The 12,519-nt window shown below is 35.5% G+C and overlaps 1 protein-coding gene across 4 annotated transcripts in view; it reads left to right on the top strand.

The window, feature by feature from the left end:
* Nucleotides 1-11,628, top strand: part of Brcc3 (BRCA1/BRCA2-containing complex subunit 3) — a 38,865-nt gene extending 27,237 nt beyond the window's left edge. For all 4 annotated transcript variants that reach the window (XM_015507528.2, XM_015507525.2, XM_015507526.2 and 1 more), the window contains 4 exons: nucleotides 7,701-7,832; nucleotides 8,944-8,987; nucleotides 9,316-9,484; nucleotides 11,358-11,628. In XM_015507528.2, the coding sequence (XP_015363014.1) occupies nucleotides 7,701-7,832; nucleotides 8,944-8,987; nucleotides 9,316-9,467 (328 nt within the window). In that variant the 3' untranslated portion in view covers nucleotides 9,468-9,484; nucleotides 11,358-11,628. The remainder of the gene's footprint in view (nucleotides 1-7,700; nucleotides 7,833-8,943; nucleotides 8,988-9,315; nucleotides 9,485-11,357) is intronic.
* The last annotated feature ends 891 nt before the right edge of the window (nucleotides 11,629-12,519 follow it).

The following is a 12,519-nucleotide window of genomic DNA, read 5'->3' as shown; positions in this document are numbered from 1 at the left end:
GGTAATTATCATGAATGGGATTCCTTTCATGCTTTCTTTCTCAGCAGTCTTATTATTGATGTATAAAAATGCTACTGATTTTTGTAAATTCATTTTGTATTCTGCAAGTTTACTGGATTTTTTATTGGTTATAATAGTCCTTTAGTCTTTAGGTTTTTTTGTATTAGAATCATGTCATCTGCAACAGGGATAATTTGACTTCCTTCCTTTCTATTGTTATGCCTCTTCTTTTTTTGTCTTTCCAATTGCTCTAGCTGTTTCCAGTACCACGTTGAATATTAGTGGTGAGAGTGCACACCCTTCTTATTCCAGATTCATCATGCTACTATGATGTTTTCTGTGGGTTTCTTTTTTAAATATTTATTCTTAAGGCTTTAGGTGGATACAATATCTTTATTTTACATTTATGTGGTGCTGAGGATTGAACCCGGTAACTTGTGCATGCTAGGCGAGCACGCTACCACTGAGCCACAACTCCAACCATTCTGTGGGTTTCTTATAGATAGTCTTTAATTATATTGAGTTGTTGCTTCTGCAGTCAATTTGTTCAGTGTAGATAAAAAATGCTTTTTCTCAGGCTGGGGTTATCACTCAGTGGTAGAGCACTTGCCTAACACATGTGAAGCACTGGGTTCAGTTCTCAGCACCACATATAAATAAACAAAGGTCCATTGACAACTAAAAAAATACTTTTAAAATGCTTTTTCTCCATCTCCAGAAATAGATATGATTTTTGTCCATCATTTTGTTGATGTAAAGTATTGAATTAATTTATTGAATTGTATATGTTTAATGATCTTTATATGCTTAAGGAAAATCTAGCTTAATCATAATGAATGATCTTTTTGATATGCTGTTGAACTCAGTTTGCTGGTATTTTATTGAGAACTTTTACATCTACTTTTATTTGAGACATCACGCTAATAGTTTCTCTCTCTTTCTCTCTCTGTGTCTTTATGTGATTTCAGTATTAAGATAATAGTCACCTCATAAAATGAATTTGGAAGAATTCTCTCCATTTAATTTTATGGAACAGAATAGAAGAATTGGTATTAGTTCTTTCTTAAAAGTTTGATAGAGGGCTGAGGTTGTGGCTCAGTGGTACAGCACTTCCCTAGCACATGCAAGGCCCTGGGTTTGATCCTCAGCACCACATAAAAATAAATAAATAAAGGTATAAAAATTATATTTAAAAAAAAAAGTTTGGTAGAACTCAGCAGTGGAACCATCCAATCCTGGACCTTTATTTGTTGGGAGACTTTATTATGGATTAAACATCACTACTCACTATTTATCTGTTGGGGTTTTCTGTGTCTTCATTATTCAAATTTGATAAGTTATGTATTCAGAAATTTATCTATTTCTTCTAAGTTTGCTAATTTGTTGGCATGAATTTGTAATAGTCTCTAATGCTGTTTTGCATTTCTGTGATATCATTTGTAATGTCTCCTTTTTCATCTTTAATTTTATTTACTTGTAGGGCTAGGGTTGTGGTTCAGCGGTAGAGCACTCACCTAGCATGTGCAAGGCCCTGGGTTAGATCCTCAGCACCACATAAAAATAAATAAATAAAATAAAGGTATTGTGTCCAACTACAACTAAAAATTAAATATTAAAAAAAAATATTTACTTGGGTCTTCTCTGTTTTTTGGTTTGTTAGTCTAGCTAAAATTTTGTTGATTTTGGTTATGTTCTTTAAAAAACACCTCTTTCTTTCACTGATTTTCTTATTTTTTACTTTAATTTTTTAGTCTCATTTCTTTCTACTTTGATATTTGTTATTTTTTTTCTTCTTCTAATTTTGCTTTCCTAGGTCCTTGAGATGCATAGTCAGGTTATTTGTTTGAAATATTTCTTTTTTTTTTTTAATATTCTTTTAGCTATAGTTAGACAAAATACCTTTGTTTTATTTATTTATTTTTATGTGGTGCTGCGGACTGAACCCAGGACCTTCCATGCGCTAGGCAAGCACTGTATTGCTGAGCCACAACCCCAGCCCCCTATTTGTATTTTATTTAGAGACAGGGTGTCACTGAGTTGTTTAGTGCCACTGTTTTGCAAAGGTTGGCTTTGAACTCTCCATCCTCCTACCTCCAGAGCCGCTGGGATTACAAGCATGTGCCACCATTTCTGGCTCTTGAAATATTTCTACCAATAATTTTTTTGTTTCCATTTTCATTTTTTTTAAGAAATGTTTAAATTTTGCTTTGCTTCAGTTGACTCATTGTTCATTAAGTAGCAACTTGTTAAGTCTCTGTGAATTTGGATAGCTTTTAAACTTTCTTTTGTTGTTGATTTCTAGTTTTATTTCATGATAGTCAGAGATGATACATGATATGATTTATTTACTTTATTTATTTATTTTGTTATTTGGGATTGAACTCGGGCACTCGACCACTGAGTCTCATCCCAAGCCCTTTTTTGTGTTTTATTTAGAGACAGGGTCTCACTGAGTTGCTTAGCACCTTGCTAAGTTGCTGAGGCTGGCTTTGAACTCACAATCCTCATGCCTCAGCCTCCCAAACTGCTGGGATTATAGGGGTTCACCACTATGCCTGGCCATGATATGATTATTAAAATTTGTTGACTTGTTTTGTGGCTGTGTGTGTGTGTGTGTGTGTAGAAGGGAAGGAGAGAGAGAGAATATATGTACATATACACTAGATAATGTTTCACGTGCTAAAGAAAGGAATATGTATTCTTCAGCTATTAGATGAAATGTTCTGTTAATGTCTGTTAAATCCATTTGATATATAGTATAGTTCAACTTTGTGGTTTTTGTTGATTTTTATCTGGATTATCTGTCCATTGATAAAAGTATAGTTTTATGGTATTGGATCCTATCTCACCCTTTAGTTACAATAGTATTTGTTTTATAAAATTGGGTGCTCTGGCATTAAGAGCATATACATTTACAATTGTTTTATCTCCTTATTGAATTGATCCCTTGATTATTATACAGTAACCTTCTTTATCTCTATTTATAGTATTTTTTCTTTAAGATTCTTGGGAGGAATTTTAACACTAAGTGATGATCTTTCCTAAATTATTCATTACTAAAGTGGTTGTCAAATGATAGTATTCTGATTCTGTCATTCCTTTTACATTTACTAGTTATTTCTATTCCCAGAAAAAAATTTCCATTCTTTTCCTTTTTCCTCTTTGGCTCCTACAGATGAGAGAAAAGTATGACCCTTGATTATCTGAGTTTTGCTTATTTCACCTAACATGATGCTCTCAGGTTCCATCCATTTTCCTGCAAATGACATAATTTCATTCTTCATTATGGCTGAATAAAATTCATTGTGTATACGTACTACATTTTCTTTATCCATTCATCTGTTGATGGACACCTAGGCTGGTTCCATAGTTTGGCTATTGTGAATTGTGCTGCTATAAACATGAGCATGCATGTATCACTAAAGTAAGATGACTTTAATTCTTTAGGATAAATGCCAAGGAGTTGTGTAGCTGGGTCCCATGGTGGTTTTTTTCTTATTCTTTTGAAGAACCTCCACAGTGATTTCCATAGTACTTATACTAATGTACAATCTCATCACCACTGTAAAAGTGTTCCTTCTTCTCTACATCCTCTTTGGCATTTATTATTGTTTGTATTCTTGATGGCTGCCTTTCTAACTGAAATAAGATGAGATCTCCATATAGTTTTGATTTGCATTTCCCCAATTGTTAATGATGTTAAACATGTTTTCATATATTTGTTGGCCCTTTTATTTCTTCTTTTAAGTGTCTGTTTAGTTCATTTGCTCATTTGTTAATTGGATTATTTGTTTTTGTTTAGTTTTTTTAATTTCTTATGTATTCTGAATATTAATCCTCTATCCAAAGAGTAACTAGCAGAGACTTTCTCCCATAGATTTTTTCTTTGTCATGCAGAAGTTTTTAAATTTGATGCCATCCCATTTACTAACTCTTGACGTTATTTTCTCAGTGAAAGTTGTTGCCTGTACCTATATGGGACTGTGGACGCTACATTTTCTTCAAGGAGTTGCATAGTTTGTGGTCTAATTCCTAGGTCTGTGATCCACTTTGAGTTGATTTTTTTATGCAGGGTGAGAGGTAAGTGTCTAGTCTCATTCTTCAACATCTGGCTAACCAGTTTTCCCAGCACCATTTGTTAAAAGGCTGTCTTTTCTCCAGTGTATGTTTTTGGCACCTTTGTCAAGGATCAGATGACGGTTTCTGTGTGGGTTTGTCTCTGTGTCTTCTGTTCTGTACCACTGGTCTATGTATCTGTTTTTATGGCAGTACCATGCAGTGTTCTTACTATAGCTCTGTAGTATCACTTAAAGTCAGTTATTGTGATGCCTCCAGCATGGCTGTCTTAGCTCAGTATTGCTTTGGCTATTCTGGGTCTTTTATTCTTCCAAATGAATTTTAGGAGACCTTTTTGCTAGTTATCTGAAGAATGTCATTGTTCTTTGGATAGGCTTTGTGTTGAATCTGTAGGTATAGGATAATATCATCTGTAAACAGTGATCACTTGACTTCTTCCTTTTCTGTTTTTATCCCTTATATTTCCTTTTCTTGCCTAATTCCTCTGACTATAATTTCTAGCACTATATTAAATGGGAATGGTGAGAGCACATCCTGTTTTGTCCTAGATTTTAAAGGAATTGCTTTTACTTTTTCCAGTTTATTATGAGGTTAGCTTTGGGGTTTTTTTGTATATAGCCTTTGTAATGTTGAAATAAGTTCCTTCCATCCCTAGTTTCTCTAATGTTTTTATTGTAAATGAGTGCTGAATTTTGTCAGAGATTTTCTCTGAATATGTTTAGATGCCTAAGTGATTTTTGTCCTTAATTCTATTTATGTGACTAATTATATTTATTGATTTGAGTATGTTAAACGATACTTGCATCCCTGGAATAAAACCAATTTGGCCATTAAGCAAAATCTTTTAGCATCACATGATTTCTATGTTTTATACAATTTCTTAATGTTATTAAATATGATTTGCTGACATTTTATTAAGGATTTTTTTGCATCTAACTCAATCAGGGATATTTCTATTGATTTTCTATTCTCTATTCCTTTAATCTCTAATCTTTACTATTTCTTTCTGCTTGCTTTAGGTTTATTTTGTTCTTCTGTGTGTACTTGCTTGAGGTGTAAAGTTAGATTATTGATTTGAGATTTCTTTTTTAATGTACATGTTCACAGTTATAAAAGTAATATTGTGATTTGCTCTTAGCACTGCTTTTTCTTCATCACATGAGGCTTACTATGTTGCCTTTTTAGGTTTTCATTTGTCTCATGGTTTCTTCATATGATTTTTCTTTTGACATATTGGTTAAAAGCAATGTGTTTAATTCTGTTTAATTTACACTTCTGTGGATTTTCTAGTTTCTTCCAGCTCTTCATTCCTCATTTCCTTAGACCGTGATTAGAAAAGATAATTTCTATAATTTCAGTGTTAAAATTTATTAAGTCTTGCTTTGTGGTCTCACATGTGGTCTATCCCAAAGAGAGTTCCATGTACACTTGAGAAGACTATGTATTCTTTTGTTGTTCATTGGCTTGTTCTGTATAGTCCATTAGGCTCAGTTGATATATAGTGTTGTCAAAGTCCTCTACTTTCTTATTTACCTTCTGTCTTATTGTATTATCCTTTTTTGAAATTTAGATATTGAATCTCTTGCTATTATTATATTGCTAATTCTCCCATCAATTCTGTCAAACTTTGCTTCTTTATATTTAGGAGCTCTGATGTTTGGTACATATATATCCTTAATTATTAAATAAACTAGATATTAGACTAAATACTATTTCCTGGAGAGGTGTGCCCTTTCTTATATCATGCAGCTCAGATAGGAAGCTTATCACTTCAATCCAATCAGAGATTGTCTATGTCAGAACTGTGTTGCTACTTTAGTTATTTTCTGGTTTACTTTGGTTTCCTGGGATACAAGCACAGAGTAAGTTCTGCCCTATGATTATCCATTTTCCACCTCCTAACAGGAATTTTAGAGCTAAAAAATATGAAATAATGAAGATTTATCTGCTTTTTAACACAAATCCCAACATCCTAGGATTCCACATTCTTAGCAAGTCCTGTTGGTCAAAATGGACAGGAAGGAGAGTTAATTTTGTGTTTAGGGCTTCTGCAGATTGCCGTCTGTCACATACACACTCATGATTGTTAAAATCCACACTGGTTTCTGCTTACCCAAGCAAAGCTGTCTATGCCCCGAGATAAGACAGATGCAAGACAGGGAGAAGTATCACTACTGGTGTCTACTCAGGTTCATCTCTTGATCATGATTCATTTAAAATTGCCATTGTATCCACAGCACTCTTGCGTTATAAAAACTCTCTTGAACTTTTTATCCTTTAAATTTCGTCCTCTGGAAGTTGGGGTTGTGGCTCAGTGGTAGAGTGCTCGCCTAGCATGTGCAAGGCCCTGGGTTCAATCCTCAGTACCACATAAAAATAAATAAATAAATAAATGAAGGTATTGTGCCCAACTATAACTAAAAAATAAAATATTAAAAAGTAAATAAATAAATTTCCTCCTCTGGAATCAGAAAGTACCTTTTCAGGAAAATTGTCTTAAACTCTGAAGTTCATATCTCTGGATTTTCTTGCTTTTCCATTTATTGACCCTATAATTGCTGATTGAATCAGTAGTTTTTCCAATGATTTATAACAAATGCTCTTTTATTTGGTCCAAAATCTAGTTCATTAACAGAAGCAGATCTCTACCTTCCTTGGTTCTCATATTATAGTATCAAGTAAACTAACAGAAGCTGCAGAAGCTTCCTCTAGCAATTTATTAAGATGTATATCCAAAGCCAGTAGACTACTGGAATCATTTCTGTTCATGCTCTTGACAAACTCAAATGAATACCTGTAGACTGACTTCTTCAATATTGTTGGAACCATCAGCAATGATAGTCACTCTGTAGTATTCCAAAGAGCCTTCTTCAAAGCACCTGGCACATACCTATAATTCCAGCATCTCTGGAGGCTGAGGCAGGAGGATCACAAGTTCAAAGCCAGCCTCTGCAACTTAGCAAGGCCCTAAGCAACTTAGCAAGACCCTGTCTCTAAATTAAAAATAGAAAGGGCTGTGGATGTGGCTCAGTGGTAAAGCACCCCTATGTTCAATCCCTGGTGCTAAAACAAAAAGCATATAGCAGATATGGCATGTTCTTTCATGAATTTTTTCCTGACTACATGGTTATGGGGAGGGGAGGGAAGGTTGTAATTACTCAATATTTGTGCTCCATTTAGGTTGTGCTATGGGACGTAGACACATGTTCCTGTGTGGGGAAGAGAACAGGGAATTAGATCTTATTCTGCTTTATCACCATGTACCAATGGGCCTCTTTACAACAAGTGTCCTCAACCTGGATTCTCTGCTGAGCCCAAGAGTTTAGGTGTATTTAATATGAGAAGTGTGTAGAGGTGAATTGGTTGGTCTTAGTAACATATATACCTGGTTCTTCCACTGTAGCATGAAAATGCAAGTATATGTGTATTTCTTACCTTTTTCCCCAGGAGATAGTGGGAAATGAGGGCTGCTAGTGAACACTGAGTTAGAACAAGTGACCGTTTATGAATTTGATGGAGTCAATCTTTGAAGTATGCCATATCCTAGAGTCAATTAAAAAACTATAGAGAACTTCTGATTATATCTAAGGATTAAAAACTGACCTGAACTGGTTGCCTTGCAGGTATGAGAGAATTGAAATTCCAATCCATATTGTACCCCATGTCACCATTGGAAAAGTATGTCTTGAATCAGCAGTGGAGCTGCCCAAGATCCTTTGTCAGGAGGAACAGGATGCATATAGGAGGATTCACAGGTAGAGCCTCTCTTTGTCCCTCTTTTCTACTTCTTGAGGCCTAGTCTTTTTATCTGTAGCATCTCAACTCACATGATTCCCTTGTCTTTCATCTCTCTCTGAGAAAGCTTTATAACAGTCCCTAACCATGTTTCTTACACTGTAGGATAACAATCTTCTTTGGATCATACAAGGGATAGGATATTTTTTTGGGGGGTTATGAAAACAAGATAAACTACAACATCTTAGTATCCCTGTTGGCAAGCACTGGGTCTTGTGCAATGAACATGTATTATATCAAGGCTTCAGTGAGTGAGAAGCAGTGACTTAAATAAAATCACATCCCCCAAATCATTTAAAAATTAATAATAATAACAATGAGAGCCCGGCATGTTGGTACACACCTGTAATCCCAGGCAGGAGGATTGTGAGTTCAAGGCCAGCCTCAGCAACTTCAGAAGGCCCCATCTCAAATTTAAAAAATAATAATAATGGGAACTTGAATATCATGCAAAGGCCTGGTGTTGTTTATTGCCAGGTTTCTGTTCGCGACTAAAAGGCTCAGGGCTCACTCCAGGAAAACGAGACACAATACCTTTTTTGGGGGGGGGGTTGCTGTGACGGCTCCTCTGACCTTACGGGTCCGCAGAAAGAGAGAGAGCGAGAGCATGTGCTGACCCCTTTTATTGAGGAGAAGCTATTCAAATGAGGCCAGGGGTCAGGTTTCAGGGGCTGAGTCTATCTTCATGATGTCCACTGTCAGCAGGTTGACTGACACCTAGGTAGGCCACACCCAAGGGCACAGTAAGAGGAGGGGACACACACAAGGCACTTCCATGGAAGATTCTATCCTAAACAGGGCAAGGGGTTAGATTACAAAGGAACAGGTGAGCATAGCTTCACCCATGGGGCTGTAAGGAAGAGAGGCCTGGGCAGGAAGACACAAGTCACTCGAACCCTAGAAGAGTGGGGCAGTCTAGCAGCTTGGGTGTCTGATGCCACATCGTCCAGCAGGGGAGTTAACTCAGTCACGTGGGAGGTTGGACTCCCACAGTTTTTCATTTTGTTCAAAACCATTTTGTTTTCCTTTAGTGCTTCTTTGCTACTAACTGTAGCTATTTTATCCCTTTAGCCTTACACATCTGGACTCAGTAACCAAGATCCATAATGGTTCAGGTAAGATTTATGTTTTAGTCAGCCTTTTTTATTGCTGTGACCAAAAGACCTGACAAAGACAATTGTAGAGGAGGAAACGTTTATTTGAGGGCTCATGGTTTCAGAGGTCTCAGTCCATAGAGAGCTGGCACCATTCCTCAGGGCTCGAGGTGAAGCAGAATATCATGTTGGAAGAGTGTGTTGGAGGGAGGTAGCTCACATGCTGATCAGCAACAGAGAAAGAGACTCCACTTGCCAAATACAAAATATATACCCCAAAGGCACAGTCCCAGTGCCTACCTCCTCCAGCCACACCCTACCCACTTAATCTGTGTTTTTCCTATTAAAGTGTTCACCAAGAATCTGTGCAGTCAGATGTCAGCAGTCAGCGGGCCTCTCCTACAGTGGTTGGAGGATAGATTGGAGCAAAACCAACAGCATTTGCAGGAGTTACAACAAGAAAAAGAAGAACTTATGCAAGAACTTTACTCCCTAGAATAAAGGAGGAGACAAATGGGGTAAAAAGCATTTTCTTTTTAACTTTGTACTGAACATCATCCCCAAATGCACACACCTCACTTGTAAGCAGACAATGAAATAGCATTTTTTATACCCCAATAGATAAGTTTTATTCATGCAGTAAACATAAGATGCCATCCTAAAAATTTCACTAGAGCTTAGGAAACCTTCCTACTTATAACTAGCCTAAAAAGGGCATATGCAAGCTGGGAGCAGTGGCACAAGCTGGTAATCCCAGCAGCTCAGGAGACTTGAGATAATCACAAGTTCAAAGCCAGCCTCAGCATCAGCATCTTAGTGTGGTGCTAAGCAACTCAGTGAGACCCTGTACCCTATATCTAAATAAAATATAAAATAGGGCTGGGGATGTGGCTCAGTGGCCAATGCCCCTGCGTTTAATCCTTGGTACCAAAAAAAGAAAAAAAAGGCTTATGCTAGATGATTTAATTGGTTATATTTTTAATTGGTGCTTTATAATTATACATAATAGGATTAATTATGTCATATTTATACATGCACATAACATAATTTGGTCAATTTCATTCCTAGTTCCTTCCCTTTTCTCCCTCCTCCCTCAACCTGACCTGCTTGCTCTACATTACTGATCTCTTTTCCATTATTCTTAGTATTAGTATTAGTATTTTAATTAGTGCAATATGATTTTATATATAAGGATTCATTGCAGTATATTAGTATATGGACATGGTATAATTTAGTAGATTTCATTCACCAGCATTTCCCCATTCCCTCCTCTGAAAGTTATTTTTTAAAAGGCTGTGGGAGGTCATTGGCAAGGGATATCTTGGAGCAAAATATCTGGGGAATGAATTTTAAATGATTATTTTATCTCCTTTTTAAACTTGAAAGTTTTGATTTTTCACATATACCTACACACTAAACCCAATCAGCTAAAGGAATAAGAGTATTTTATGTTTCTATTTTGTAGTTATAATGCTTATGTTGGACAAGTAAATAGTATACTATTGTTGGTGGGAGGAAGTATAGGTAACTCGTCAATATCTTACCTCTATTCTTTGCCCTTATTAAGAAACATATGTCTCATGTCTTCCTCCCTTTTTTTTTTTTGTACCAAGAATTGAACCCAGGGGCACTCAACCACTGAACCACATCACCAGCCTTTTTTTATATTTAGACACAGGGTCTCACTGAGTTTCTTAGGGCCTAAGTTCCTGAAGCTGGCTTTGAATTTGCAATCCTCATGCCTCATACTCCTGAGCCACTGGGATTACAGGCATGTGCCACTGCACCCAGCTTCATGTCTTCTTTCTTGATCTCTACAATATATATTCTGATACACTTACCAAAGGTTGAACCTATATAGCTGCCCTTCTTAAATAGATGAGTTCTAGCATATTTGACTCTGAAGCAAAGTACTATTGAGAAGAACCTATCTACAAATTTCTGCTAAGTGTTTTTCCAGAAACATTTAGGATTTATAATGTAATAAGAATCATACTTTTAAAAGTTTGATTGTATTATTTGTATCATGTATAGACACAAATGATAATGCATCTTCAGAAAATAGTTTAGGGGGGGCTGGGGTTGTAGGTCAGTGGTAGAGTGCTTTTTAAGTGGGAATTGGAAGAGGTTGAAAACAAAGAAAACAGAGAGCCTCAATCCCAACAACAGTGATAAAGGTTGCTTTTGAGTTTCGGTTTTTCTTTTCTTGTTTCTCCTTATATTATTGTTTTTAAAAAAATCTAGAACCAATTCTATCAGAAACAATTGGAAATCAAACTCTGTCTCAGGGTGTAGAACCCAGAAATCTGCATGAACTGCCTAACTGTTCTTAGCATACTTATGTAAGTTTCAACTGCCCATTTCTTCTCTATTCTTTTTCTTTCCTTTTAGGACAGAAGAAAATATCCAGTATAAAATTAATCAAGCTAAATCAATTTTGATGAAGAAAAAGTTGGAGGACTCACATTACCTGACTGAAAGCTACAGTAATCAAGATGTTAAAGTGTTGCCAGAGGGATAAACACATAAAACAATGGAACAGAAGAGAACCTAGAAATAGACCCATATGAATATTCGAATATGCCAAACTAATCTGACAAACATAACAAAGACAATTCAATGAAGAAATCAAGCTGAAGCAATTGAATACACATTTTTTTTTCTAAAAAAAGAACCTCAACCTAAACCTCACTAAAAATTTCTATAAAAGTTACCTCAAAATGTATCATGGATTTAAATATAATATGTAAAGCTACAACATTAGTAAAAAAAAAAAAAAGGAGAACAATCTTCAGGAGAAAAGTTGGAAGAACTTCACTTCAAAAGCACAATACATAATAGAAGACGTTTCTATATTTAGCCTCATCAAAATTAAAAAGTTTGATTCTGTAAGAAATTTTTTAAGAATAAAATACAAGCTACAAATTGAGAGAAATTATTTGCAAACCATAGAATATCTGATCAATTTGGAGTATTGCGCTCAAAACTCAACATTAAAAAGCAGTCCAATTAGAAAATGAGCAAAAGATATGAATATACATTCATCAAAGAGGGTATATGGATGGCAAGTAATCACATGAAAAGATGTTGAACTTCATAAGTCATCAATGAATGCAAATTATAACCACAATGATATATGACTTACACCACTTTTTAGAATGGTTAAAGAGAAAATGGTTTTGAGGATACAAACTATACTTCTCATATATTCATGATAGGAATATAAAATGGTACACCCACTCTGGAAAAGAGATTGGAAATTTCTTTTGAAGTTAAACATATATTAACATACAAACCAGCAATTGCCTTCCTGGATATTTATCCCAGAGAAATGAAAACCTATGTTGGCACAAAAGCTCATACAATAATTTTCATAGCAACTGTATTAATAATATACCCAAATTGAAAACAACTCTGATGTCCTGCAATGGGTAAATGGTTAAACAAATTGTCCATATCATGGAATACTGCTCTGTAATGAAATTAACAATAACGTAAATGGACCTCAGGGGTATTATGTGTGGTGAATGACAAAAAAAAAAAAAAAAAAAAA

Source organism: Marmota marmota, unplaced genomic scaffold (genome assembly GCF_001458135.2).
Source record: "Marmota marmota marmota unplaced genomic scaffold, marMar, whole genome shotgun sequence".
In the NCBI taxonomy this organism is placed as follows: Eukaryota; Metazoa; Chordata; class Mammalia; order Rodentia; family Sciuridae; genus Marmota; species Marmota marmota.
This window is presented reverse-complemented; position numbering and strand designations above follow the sequence as displayed.